This window comes from Protomyctophum bolini, assembly GCF_963924005.1.
Source record: "Protomyctophum bolini genome assembly, chromosome: 6".
Classification (NCBI taxonomy): domain Eukaryota; kingdom Metazoa; phylum Chordata; class Actinopteri; order Myctophiformes; family Myctophidae; genus Protomyctophum; species Protomyctophum bolini.
In genome coordinates this window covers 25,608,032-25,622,311 of record NC_137867.1, presented here as the reverse complement: position 1 = coordinate 25,622,311, position 14,280 = coordinate 25,608,032, and the positions used below count along the sequence as shown (strand labels likewise).

The following is a 14,280-nucleotide window of genomic DNA, read 5'->3' as shown; positions in this document are numbered from 1 at the left end:
TTTTGATTCGCATTTCATTTGAAACGCAACGCACTGGGCCACGCCCCTGCTGCACAGGATCTGAGGCCAATTTTCCTAGACTACAGCCCCAGTTCTGCATTCTGTGTTCTTACCGACACGCCAAGGCGGCACCAACATCCTACCTAATCAGCCTATACAGTCCTCCTAGTTTCAACACTGTTTGTATATTGATGTTTTTGGGTTTTAAGACTGTTACGAAGGAACGTCACGATGTCTCGGACATCAATACCGGGACGTCAGAGCGTGACATCATCCCGACGTCCCGGGACTATAAGAACGAGTGCCTGCGCAGGTTATACACAGAATGAAGTAAGAAAGAACCCAGATCACCTAGCAGACACCATACCAAGACCTCGCTAGTGATCACCGGCTCTGCCTGCGTTCAAAGGAAATAGGCCCTGTTCTCCTATTAATCCTTCGGCACTCGTTCTCACAAGACCAGACAAGGAGGCCCTGTAGGGTCACCCTCGGTTACAAGACAGTTTGAGAGGATTGTGACCATGTTGTTATGCTGTATTATAGGTGCGAGAAAATATAGCATGCATGTAGAGCTGTGCAGTTTTAGCTGATAAGTCGCTTCTAATATGACGATAACAATTTAGATTTGGTTTAACCTTCTTGCATATATAATTCCTAAATATTTTACTTCACTTCACATTACTACCCCTGGCCGGTACCGCTAGGCTAGAGTACCCCGTACCAGTGGTTATCAAACCTTTTTGTTTCATGGCACTCCTGTTAATACCATTTTCGCCCACGGCACTCCTGAATGACATTGTGCATAACTATGCATGGCCAAATGCTTTGGCCATGTCTCGCGACCCCTGCACTAGAGTACCCCCGTACCACTAGAGAATCCTGCTGGTACCACTAGACTAGAGCGACCCTGCAGCACTAGAGCACCTCCAGTCCGTCTGTAGCACTAGATCGCCTCTGTACCATTATATAGTATCCAAGCACTGAAGCACTGTCTATCTCTTCCAGTGATTCAATGATTTAAGATAACAAGTGGATAAGAAATTCAGCGATGTAAGCAGGTATAATTGCTTTAAACTCTTTACATACCGCCATGCTCCAAGGTCTCGAGTCCCAAGACCGGCAGGCAAACACGCTTGACAGACTGAAAGGGAGAGAGGCGCTCCCAGTGGGTGGTGGGGGGGGGTTGAGGGCCGACATGGAGCCAATGTCCCGTCTGATTACAGCCACAGGAGTGGAGAGGCACGATAATCCTACACACAAACACACACATGCACACACACACACACACGCACGCAACCCCCCCCCCCCCCCCCCCCCCCCCCCCCACACACACACACAAGGTTGGACACGCACACATGCACGCACACACTACTCGATCCAGATCATATCCGCCACCCCTGATCTCACTCCAGACCCCTTGTCTGGACAGGGGTACCCAGCGTAAGCATATCACTGCCAGCAGGACATCACTGAACACAAATCAGCTCTTCTGTTTGAAGTGAAGGTCACCACACATCCTGGCAGTGGCCCCTAACGGGTTGGCCCTCTAATTTGAAGCAAAGAATTCTATTGAATGTTTTCTGTTGAATATGTTCTAAACTGGCTAACATTATTATATTATGTATGCCTAATGAATTTAAAATGTATTATTATTATAATACTTCAGCGAATGACATTGCTGTATGACAAAGAGGATGAATTTAGCTTAAGGAGTGCAGCAGGTTGCTCCAGAGCCCAGTTGCAGGCCTGTTTCTCTGTCTCTGCCCTTCAGTTCCACTTGCCATCCCCAGAGGCTTGTCTCTAGCCATGTACAAGGATGTTTGCAAACAGGTCTGACAAGACCACTGCTGGGATACAAACACAAACATCAATTGACAAACAAATGCAATGATACACATTTAGACCCCCAACCCCACTCCCAACAGTACCTTCTAAATTCTGCATGGATATACACAAAAGGCTCTGAAAAGCCTCCACCACAGTCTCGTCCTCCCCGTCGTGTTCCATTGTTTCCCGGTAGCATCATTGTTTTGCCCATGTCCCTTGCATTTCTGGGATCTTGTCTCATTATTAATAGATGGTGTCAGAAAGCCATAGCCCCCGCTGTCTGACAAGGGCATTTGCATAAACACAGACTTCCTCTCAAAATCTGTTTGCACCACAGTGTTGACCTTTAATAATGGATACCTAAATGTTTGCTACCTGTCCAGTCAAGTGTGAGCTACTGTGTGAACATGGGTGTGTGTTGAAGACAGAGAGAAGAAAAGGGGAGTGAGACAGATATAGTGAGATCTATATAATTGTTTTTCTTTTGAGTCATTCTATTTATTTACTTTTATTTTCAGGAGCATGAAGTTCATCATGCTGGTAAAGCATATGTTGATTCCTTTTAGTTGGATAGAACAAATAAAATAATAATTGACATGCAGGCTGTCAAGTAGTCAGATATCTTCAAAGACTCTGAGTGATTCATTTTCTCCGCCTCTCTTCCTTCGACCGAGACTGTTAAAAGGTCTGTAGGTGTTTACATGGGTGTGATGTCTCCATATCCACAACTTCACACTCACCCTGTCATCCACCACAATATGCTTTCATTCTAATTCGCTCCATTAGTATTAATAAAGTGGTGTGTGTGTGTGTGTGTGTGTGTGTGTGTGTGTGTGTGTGTGTGTGTGTGTGTGTGTGTGTGTGTGTGTGCGTGCATGCGTGCGCCTGAGTGCATGTGGATGTGTGTGTATGTTTAGCATGCCATCTACTCATCAAAAATGGATAGGGCATCATCTCTGCCTCTAGCTTTATGTTGTTGTTTTTCCTCTTCACTGACTCATTTTCAGTCTTCGGTTCTCTCTTCCATGTTCTCTCTGCCACCACATTGGTTAGTGTGCAATGTGCATACACATCTGCATCTACAGATGCACTTCTTTGGCCATTGTTACTGTCACTGTCGGCCCCTCCGTCCATGGCACACCTGAAATATACTGTATTATGCAAATATGACACCACAAGGCATTTCCATTATGTGCGCTAATATCACACCCCAGGCCAGTTCCCACTGTCACCCAAGGCACTGTACTGATCTGGCAATGTGGCCAGAGTACCTTTGTGTAACTTCTGTATTCTCGCCAGAGGTTAAATCCTCAAAATCATTCTGAATGCTTTTAGAAATACAATCAATGAAAACATGACATTTAAAATAAATAATAATTATTATTATTATAATTATTATTATTATTATGGGGCAAAGCAGTCCTGAAGGGACTTGGTCCCTTATTGTTTTTGTCTTTTTTTTCTTCTCCTTCCACCAAAAATAGCAGTTCTGGCTGGACCGTGCAGTCGGTTTTCATGAAACTCTGTAATATGGTAGAGGGTGAGGATGCGAAGCCCACGACCATTGGCCAAAGGGTGGTGCTATAGCACTCAATTGAAAATGCAAACTTTGATAGTATATAGCATAGCTCATGAACCGTTTGACCGTCGGCAATAAAACTTTGATACACTATAGAGCGCCGCAGGCCCGCCCCCTTTCAGAAAAGCGAGTGGCCCAGGAACTCGGATCGTGACGAATCATGACAATGAACACAATGTTTTGGGCCGATCAAATCATTAGAAAGAAGAAAAGAAAGTCAGGAGACAACACTATTTGTTTTGTTTTTCGTCTTATAAATTATTTGATCGGCCCAAAACATTGTGTTCATTGTCATGATTCGTCACGATCCGAGTTGGCTTTGTCCGCGGCGTAACCGTCTTTAAATAAATTATATTAGAAGTGCCGATGGAAGAATGCATTGGGGTTTCATTTCCTGGGCCACTCGCTTTTCTGAAAGGGGCGCTCTATATATGCCTCATGTATCGTGCTCTTACTTTTGACCTCTGACCTCTAGATCACCCGCCATTTGGAATTATATGAAAATCCGTTAAAATGTATCTCCTCCCATGATCTTTGATCAAAATGCACGAGAATTTCTACACGTGAACTTTGGACCCGGACAAGGGAATCTATAGTACTTAGTTTTATGAGCCAATGAAAATTTCTGTTTTGTGAAAATTCTTCTTTTGCCCATAATACATACATGCAACGTCATATGCTTATTAAACTTTACAGTATGGTAGAGGGTCATGCCAAATAGCACTGAAACCAGCCTTACTCCAATTGGTCAAAGGGGGGCGCTATAGCATTTTTTTTTAAATGAAACCTTTGAACAGGCATAACTCATGAGTTTGGCCAAAGGTCATGGCACTTGTTTCCACATGTTCTTTAACTCATGAGGAACACATCTGTCACTTTGACCAGTAAGCTCTGGATCTCGGATCTATGAACGATTTGCGTGAAACGTTGTACACACAATCTATGGACCATTATCTGAAATCCCAGTTGAAGATAAGTTTGTATTTGAAAGAATTAACAGCGAACACACTGTAGAAATGGATGATGATCCCCAAAACCAGGACACATAATTGTTATAAAAAACACTGAATGGTTTTTCTGTTTACAATGGAACAACTGAGCTCTTGCCTTTGGACCACAAGACTATAGGTACTTCAAATCTGGGCATCGCCAACTCAGTGTATGAGTAGCATGGCTTTGGCTTGGGTGCTGCAAGTCCTGGGAATTGATTGTAGGTGTGGTGTTAATTATACTCCAACTTGGAGAAAAGGAGAGCAAAGGGTTAAAATCTGGACTGACACTCATTGCCACTGACACTCAGCTGCAATGCAATGGCATTGCAATGAACATCAATGATGACGGGGATCAGCCTTCCATTTCGACATCCCGCCACTCCGACATTGGTTTCTAATTGTCAGAATGCCGGTACTTTTTTTTTTTTTTCAAAAGTACCGCCATTCCGACACGGGATTTTTTTTTAAAAGTACCGCCATTCCGACACGGGAATCCAAATTATTAATATTATATCTATATATTTTATAATATAATATAATATATATATTATATTAATAAAAAAGACTATCGCGCGCAGCCACACACACATACGTTCTCTCGCTCGGCAATGGGGCTAAAGAGGTTTATCTGTTATGTGTTAGGGATTTGAGTTCGTCTTGTTTGTCTTTCTTTTGTTTATTCGTTCATTCATCAACATTATGCGTCAGGCATAAGCCACTTTGTAACTTATTGTTTTAAAATAAATACTCTTTTATGAGTGGTGGTGTTCTTCCATACATGTTGCGGGCAGTTTTCCCCTAGACTTTAGAACAGTCCGTAACAGGAGGCACTGGGCAGACACTGGGGGAGGCACTGGGCAGACACTGGGGGAGGCACTGAGCAGACACTGGGGGAGGCACTGGGGGTGACACTGGGGAGGCATTGGGGAGACACTGTGGAGGCACTGGGGGGACACTGGGGAGGCACTGAGGAGGCACTGGGGGGACACTGGGGAGGCAGCGCCACTGAGGAGGCACTGGGGAGACACTGCGTGGGAGGCACTGGGGGACACTGGGGAGGCACTGGGGGGGACACTGAGGAGGCACTGGGCAGACACTGGGGAGGCACTTGGGGGAGGACCAGAGCGACAGCCCCGCCCCCTGCTATTCATTTCGATGGAAGTTGCTCAGTGGCATTTTGAAGCACCCGGAAGAACGCTCTACTTCTGCATTTTCAAAAGGGCGCTCAATGTTAAACCCTGGCCTGAAAACGTGAAAAGAAAATCCATATATGTAAAAACTTCAATTAAAAAAAGACCAAAAGAAAAAGAAGAAAAAGGTCATAATATGGGCTTAATATTGATGACATCATGTATCTCCATATATATGGGCATAGCAGGCATTGTATTAGTGCATCGCCTGGGAATGCCCATATATGGAGATCCTTGATGTCATCAATATTAAGCGCAAATATGGGAATGTCAATATATGGCTATATTGTGACAGTCTCATGATAACCAGTGTGGTTGCCGCGACGCAAGTAACACTAGCAAAGGTTGCATTTACTATGACATTGTGCGTGTCGCGTCCGTCACACCACCATATGGTTGCCAATCAATCATGCCTTGTGACAGACCCTTAGATCTCCATATATGGATCTGACCTCGTGACATCACGTGACATCATGGTGACCCTTAACGCCATCCATATATGCTCACGACATCACGCCTTGTGACATGTCACACCACCCACCATATACGGCCAGCAACTCTTGTTGATCTGACACTATGCCTAATCTGACACTAGGTCTAGGCCTACTATATTATGTTGTCGAAAACCATCAAAACCATTTTTCACGATTTTCAAAAAAGAATTCAGCGTGGAAAATCATGAAAAACAACATAGCCTACTATATGCCATCAAAAACGACATACAAGTACTAATAGTATACTACTTAGTACAACTAACTATATAGATGAATTAAATACACAGGACCCCAAAGGAAACAAGCCAGTGCTTTCTTTTTTCTTTGGGCAAACTGTTTATAAGTCAATCAGTCAATCAATCAATCAAGACATGATTCTGACCATGATACTACTGACCATGATACTGTCATGATACATGTGATGATATTGATTGATTGAAAATTGTGTTCATAGATTTCATAATGTGTACAGTCCAAGGAATTAAGGTAGGCCAATACAAAAACTGCTACATAAAACAGGCAACTGACATGTTAAGGACTATATGATATTAAGTGATTCATATACTGTCCATGATAGGGGGGAACTGGCACAAAAAGGTTGAGAAACACTGCTCTGCACTGCAGAATATATTTACAATAGGCTGTCAGCTTTAGCCTAGCTATTAGGCTAAAGCTGGCAGCATTCTGGACTTCAAAGTTCAAAAGACCTGTAACTTTTTAACAAGTCCTCGATGGAGCTCTGCTTTTGTGGTGGATCACCGTGGATGTCTAGCCTTGGTAATAACAACTTGAACATGATTCATCCCTTTTTTCTATTTTCTGCCTTTAACCTTTATTGATAGATACAAAGTAAGTTGATTCTTAATGCAATGTTATTTCAAGGCAAGGGAGTGGTTAACCAGTGTTAGCTCTGCTTTGAGTGTTAAACCCCGCCTATTAGAACTGTAATGGTCAACTGTAGTATGTAACGGTCATGTGTGCATGCAGCTGAATGCTGATATTCTATAGTAATACAATGCAATATCTATTCTGCGTCCACCCAGCCTCATGTGTATCTATGTGAAAACGTGTGCCACTGTGCCTCATTTACGTGTTCACGAAGTGTAGAGCGAACACACACACACACACACACACACACACACACACACACACACACACACACACACACACACACACACACACACACACACACACACACACACACACTAAGGCTGTCCCCAAACATTCAAGGTTTGAATGTTCGCTTGTTAGGGTTGGCACTCGAATCTTAATTAATGCATTTGAACCATTCGTTGTTTTTTTTTTCCTTTTTTATTAACTTGAAAATATATCTCGGCGAGAATGTGATATATGTTAAAAAGTAAGTTTCCCGTGCATTCCTGTCAGAAGTTATGTCTATCTCCTTGTTGTGCTGTCCCAGGTGTCTCTCTCCAAAATCCCCTGTGCACATTAATTTGGTGATGGGCCTGCAGCCAATCAGCCAATCAGCAACAAACGTGTGTGTGTGACACTGATTTATTGAATATTCTGACTTTCAATTCAAATGTACATACATTTAGTTTTGATTGTTGCTTTTTGCCTTGGCAATGTAAATGTAACCCAGCCAACATGGCAACCCGCAAATGGCAACCCATGTCAACTGTCAATCAAGGCAGTATAAAGGTGACATCAGTTCCTACACTCCCCACTCCCACCTATGCAAGATGGCCGAAATGTTTGACAGCAGCATGTTCCTGTCCACTGTGACAACCTTTGGTTACTCTTCGGTGAGTCATATAGGCAATAGGCTTGGTGTCTTAACTTGGATCAACTGGTTAACTGTTTGTTTATTTTGAAAGCATTTGATTTATGATTTATGTTTGAACTTTTTATGGGTTGTGGGGGCTGACAAGGCTATACAGCCACATGTGTTTCTAATGTGATGTAGGCCTACATAACACTAATGACACTTATCTTTTCTCTTCATGTAATTCCAGAATATGAAGAGTCACTGCACCAGTGGTGTAGGAGGCAGCACCAAGCCCTGGACCCTGAGACGACTGACGAGCCATGTCCGTGGGCCCCACATCCCCACCAATTTAGGCTTCCGAGGACCCCCACCCTACCCTGGAGCCCATGTGAAGTGTCCCAGACCGATGCCCCCCCTCCCTGCACAAGACATTGAGGTAGGAACTGTATGCTATAGCTGCTGCTGGGAAGAGCTGCTTGCTGCACAGTGAGTGCAAACTTGTTTATTGTCCTTTGCTGTCGCTGGTGTGGTTCTGCAGGGTAGCCTACTGATGGTGTTGCTCTCGTTTGCGTTTGCGTTCCGGCTTCCTGCGGTTGCGTCGTGTCGGGCTGCTTGCTGTTGCACTCGTTTGCGTTGCGTCTTTTGCGTCGACTGCCACAATTTCGGCCGGTTCTGTCATTTCACCTAACTTGTGGACACTGCCTGTCATCTGCAGAAGAACGTTGATGGTTCACAGTAACTGGGTAAGTATCTGTTTTTGTATTCTTTGCTGCTGGTAGGGTAGGGCTGGTAGGGTAGGGTAGGTTTTTGCGTTGCGTCGCAAACAAAGCACTTTGGCACAGGCATGTAGCTCCTGGTTTACTGGGATGGGGTTCGATTCCCTGCTGCGCCCTATGCTGATTACATTAAATCTGTTAAACAGGCATCCTTTTGCACAATAGAGCGTCGCAGTCCCTCCCCTTTTCAGAACGACGAGTGGCCCAGGAATTTTTTCTCCATAGGCATTTCAAAACTTATTTATTTAAAGACCTTTAAGCGTCGTGTACGAAGCCAACTCCTGTCGTGACGATCCATGACAACGCACACAATATTTTGGACCAAATAATTACAAAGAACACAACGTGTTGTAACCTGCCGTTTTATCTACTTTCTAATTCTTTGTTTGGCCCGAAAAATTGTGTTTGTCATGATTGGTCCGATTGTTCACTCGAAAATTCCTGCCCAAGTTCGAGTCCTAAAATAAGGGCTAGGGTACAGCCTTGACACACACACACACACACACACACACCAAACTGCCAAGAAAACAGAAAACGTGTAATATTCTAATTCATACACATTTTGTCCTTTGAGTTGACCTCACAAAAAGTCTGCCCTTATGCCGTGACATTGTCTCGCAATGCCGTGACCCGGATTCGAACCGGGGTTGCTGCGGCCACAACGCAGAGTACTAACCACTATACGATCACGGCGAGCTACCGGGGCTTGGGGAGAACAGCAGCCACGGAGTTTAGGGTTCTGAAATACTATTGTGCAAATTTAAACCACTAGGGGCTGTAAAATGGTGCAGTGTATGTATGTTGCCGTAGAAACGGAGGCATGCGTCACTGGAATAATTTGTTTGATAGAAAGTTTAGTAGCGGGGGAAAAAAAGAAAATCTAAAATTCTCAAACATCACTTTGGCTGGTTGCATTAATGGCCACGGATTTGGAGGATTATTTCAACGTCGTCTATGAGGAACAGCATGCAATGTGAGTGTGTTGATTAATGTTTTCAGGTCGTTTTCATGCTAGCCACCACAAAAATAAATCGATCAAATTGATTATTTGAAGTTGTTTTTCTCCCTCCTATAATGGCCTGTGCCTGCGTGTGTATAGAAAGCCGTCTGACGTCGAGATGTGTCTGATGACAAGGGCCACACGAATGTTGGAGAAACACAGAGAGATTACGGAGGTGGATAAACAGCTCAAGGGGCACATAAAGGTTAGTTACATTAAAGTAATGAAAAGGTGCAAGTCCTTGTATCTGTCCACTGCATGCCATGTGCACAACACCAATATACGGTAATTATTTTTCATCTTAACAGCCTCTTTCCCAGACTGGCCGAAATGAGAGAAATATTCCTAAACGATAAGGCTAACATATTGAGTTTCAGTGAAACCAAGCTCGATGAATGAGTTTGAAATTGAAGATTCTTCGATAGTAATGTGTTTCCATGTCCATTCTTTTTGGATCAAATAGTAATCTCAGCTAGGCAGATGGCTTCTTGGTTGGGGTGGGTGACAACTGACAATATTATCACACGAAAATTAAATTACCTACCTAGGTTCCATCCTGGAGGCAAATCTTTCCAAAATGGCCACTTAATCAAAAAAGTCAACCAAAGAACCAGATTCCTATACCGGATCTCCTCACTGGTCATTGGTCAACAAAAACACTTTGAAGACCCTAACAGGAGCCCTCGTACAAGGTTTCTTCGACTATGCATGCACCTCTTGGTACCACAGCACCTCAAAGGCCCTTAAAACAAGGCTCCAGACTAACAAACAAATTGGTCAGCCTCACCCCCCGAACCCACCTCACCCCTGCCCATTTTGACAGGCTGGAATGGCTTAGGGTTGAAGACAGAGTACAGCATCTTGCAATGGGTCTGGTCCACAAGATTCGATACACCACCAAGATAGTTGAAGATACCCATGTACTAGCCATGATTCATGACTCTCGTATTCATACGAGAGTCATGACGAAACTTCACCCTATTTTTGGCACTTGCTGCATTTACAAGTTTTCCGTATATATAAACATTCAGATTTCAAATATAAAGTACTCACATTTTGTCTCACGGGTGTTAGTTAGTAGCAGATCCAGCGATTAGAATTTCTGCATCCCGCGTTGTTTAATAAAAAGCATTTTTATCCGACCTGTTATTTTCCCATTGGCTTTCAACTACGCGCCCCTATCGGTCGGGAGGAGGGTGGCACTCGGTGTGTTCGATATAGGTACTCTGACCGCCCTGCCAATACAGACTAATAGGCGAGTGCGCTCCCGGTGTGCAACTGTGGATTTCCCAAACGAACCCCGTTTGAAAAAAGTAGCCGGGGCGCTCGGACAAAAATGCTTTTTATTAAAGAACGCGGGATGCAGCAGTGCTAGCGTTTGGGCTGCTACTAGCTAACACCCGTGGGACAAAATGTGAGTACTTTATATTTGAAATCTGAATGTTTATATATACGGAAAACTTGTAAATGCAGCGAGTGCCAAAAATAGGGTGAAGTTACGTCATGACTGTCATGATAATCATCATGGCAGTCATGTTTCAGGGCTACCCATGTACCTGTCTAAATACTTCCTTAATGTCAATGAAGTCCACATCCACAACACCAGAGGGAGTTCAACAAACCATGTGCAACCCAGATTCAGCACAAACAAGGGACTAAATTAATTTCACTCCTATGCCACAAAAATGTGGAACGCCCTACCAACTGTCATTAAGACATGTGAATCCCTTGACTCCTTCAAAACCGCTCTCAAAGGGCACCTATACGGACAGCTGCAATTCGAAACTGGCCCCCGTAAAATCTGAATCCCCACCCACTCCTTTCCCCCCTCACCGTATATGTTTATTTCCCCCTTTTTACATCCTTTATGATGATTTCCTGTTTTTGGCTACATAGAAGTGTATATTTGTACGTCTCTAAATGTTATGATGAATTGAAAACCTCTTATAAACAAGCGTAATGCTTTATGGTGTCGTCCACTTACAGTTAACAGTTTGAGTTGTGCTTGAAATGTACTGTAATTCTGCAAACTGTTAATAAATACTTCAATCAATCAATCACATACACAGTTATGTTAATTTGCCTGTTGCCATTAAAAAAAGGAAAAGTTCTCATTGTTTTCTGCATCACTCAATGACCTGTATAGGAGTTTGAAATGAAAAGGAAGACTTTGCTGATACGCAGAGATGACGTGCTGATGAAGGAGGAAAGCCTGAAGGAATCACTTGTACACTTTGACAGATTTCTCAAGGTAAACGTTGGGGGCCACAGTGATCACATCATGTTTCAAGGAATTCACAAGTAATGCAGTATGCAGGAGGCTACCAATTGTTCACATTGATCTTCACATACAGCAGTCATGTGATGGAGGTTTGGATCATAGCCTAGAGATGTAAGCTAGAGTTTTTGAGTGGTGCAACCACTCCTACAACCAGCAATGTCCGTGTACCTGTGTACCTGTGTGTGCACCTGTATCAGTGAGCACGAGTATGTGACTTATTAATACCAGTAGGGGGCGCCAGAAACAGAGAGAGGGGTATTGCCGTGCCTGCTGCCTGCTAATGAGAGAGAGAGAGAGAGGGGTGTGTGTGGGGGGGGGGGGATTGCACCACTCAGTTCACACGGGTGTGGTTTTTATTATATATAAGTTGATTTTACTGAGCTCCTGACGTGAACATTCATACATCATGAGGTATTGTTTATGCTTGACTATAGTGTCCACTTGAGGTCAGAAGGGATATTTTCTTTTGTGATAGGATGTGTAGTTTATTTGACAAAATCTTATTCTTTGAAGATTAAATGGGAACATTGGGAACGTTTTTGCATGCACAACTTAACTTACCACACTGGGGGTAAGTTTGTCAAAGGAACACCATTTTCAGGGATCAATAGGCAAAATGTTTTCGTTTTTATGGGTGCACCTGCAAAAGGTATATTGTTTCATTATAGGCCTATACTTTATAGAAATCTTTATGTTTCTGGCCACTAAAATGCTCAATGTAAAAAGAAATGCTCAATTTATGGTAACCTGTTCACTTATGCAGCTGCAGTGGATAATTGATCAGATTACCTTTTATCTCATCATTCTTCCCCACACAGGAGAACGATGCTAAACGTAACAGAAGTCTAAAGAAAGCTGGGAAAGAGAGGCAGATTGTCCTTCATAAGGAGGCAGAGGCAGAGGAACTGAAGGAGCAATGTGTTGCATTAGAGAACAGACTTAAGAAAATACAGCGCAGAGTACAGAGGAATACTCTTTACTGGACCTTCCTAGAACAGGTTCTCAAAATGGCTAAGGTAATCTAATTATGTGCACCTTTCACACTGCCTCAAAATTTCATGTGGAAGTCAAACCTTGAGACCAAATCTCCAATTTGTTGTTATTACTAATTATTAATATTGAATGTCTACACCACGTGAGTGCTGCAGTTTGAGGGGGTGTGGCAGTTGCTGGGTCGTTTTGAGACCCTTCGTGTCACCAGAGATCAGCTCTGTCAGAGGCAGAGGGAGGTTCAGGAGCAGACAGACAACCAGAGAGCAGTTCTGCAGAGATACACAGGCCAGCAGAGCTGCCTGCTGCTGCAGAAGAACAACCTGCTGTCCCAGCTACAGACACAGCTGGACCAGACACGCTTGGAGGCTCTCAGATGGGTATATGACCTGCTGAATGAGATAAAACATCAAATAGGCTACTTAATTTCTTAGTCTCTTTTTTTTGTGTGTGTAATGAATGTCAGTTGTTCCGATATACCCTACAGGAAAATAAGTTGAATCACATCCAGAACACTGCAGCAAAGGAGACGCTGCTGCTGGGCCAAATCAAAATGGTGACCCTTAACCTTTACCAAATGACAGGTGGGCACATGGGGGAGAAGGGAAGTGTGGCTGTAGATGACACAGAGACACAGTTGGATAAGGTGAGCAATTTCTCAGCAAGGGTAACATTTTATCCTGATAAACTGAGTGTTCTGCTTTCGTAACTCCTAACTTCTTGGCAGACAAACAGGCATCTAGGCTGAACAGCCAGAGTCCAACATTATGAATAGTTTCCATCTGAACAGAATCTGCTCTCCTCAGATCCTGATGTTCATCCAAAACCAGTGGCATAGTGAATGACATCAACCTGCCTCCCTCGGACACAACGGTGGATTTAAGATAAGAACAAGACAATACCATGAGTGCATATCAACTGCAGCAGATTGTTTAGTAGACTGCACAAAACAGAATCTATTGCCAGATCATTTTTTATTTAAACTGAAATGAATGAAGGAACGTTCTATGGGAAATAGATTAATCAAAGATAATACAGAATAGCTTTACTGCCACTCAGTGGCCAATGCAGAGAATAGCAACCTAAATGCCATACAATAAACTGAAAAGTGCCATAGGCCAATAATATCATGCGAAATACCATATATTTTTTTTAAATAATGAAATGTATTCTGTGGAAAATACTGAAAAATATGTTTAATTTTTTTTTTCATTGGTCATTATTTTCACACTGAATTGTAATCTTGGCAGCCGAGAGACCTATGTCGCCTAATGTACATCCTGAGAGTGTAATAAAATAAACAGTGACACATTTTGTTAATAAAAGAGATCTTTCTTTTTAGATATTTGAATGACACATACAAGAGGAATACAATATTTTCATTAGCCTCTCTGAAAACTGTCGCCTTTTCATTATTTTCAG

At 43.1% G+C, this 14,280-nt stretch overlaps 1 protein-coding gene across 1 annotated transcript; it reads left to right on the top strand.

The window, feature by feature from the left end:
• Positions 1-9,488: 9,488 nt before the first annotated feature.
• cfap73 (cilia and flagella associated protein 73) lies at positions 9,489-13,794 on the top strand. The gene is made up of 7 exons (XM_080766834.1): positions 9,489-9,560; positions 9,687-9,792; positions 11,734-11,838; positions 12,687-12,884; positions 13,017-13,238; positions 13,346-13,504; positions 13,665-13,794. The coding sequence occupies exons 1-7, from the start codon at positions 9,505-9,507 to the stop codon at positions 13,701-13,703; spliced, it is 885 nt and encodes a 294-aa protein (XP_080622960.1). The 5' UTR covers positions 9,489-9,504; the 3' UTR covers positions 13,704-13,794.
• Positions 13,795-14,280: the final 486 nt, after the last annotated feature.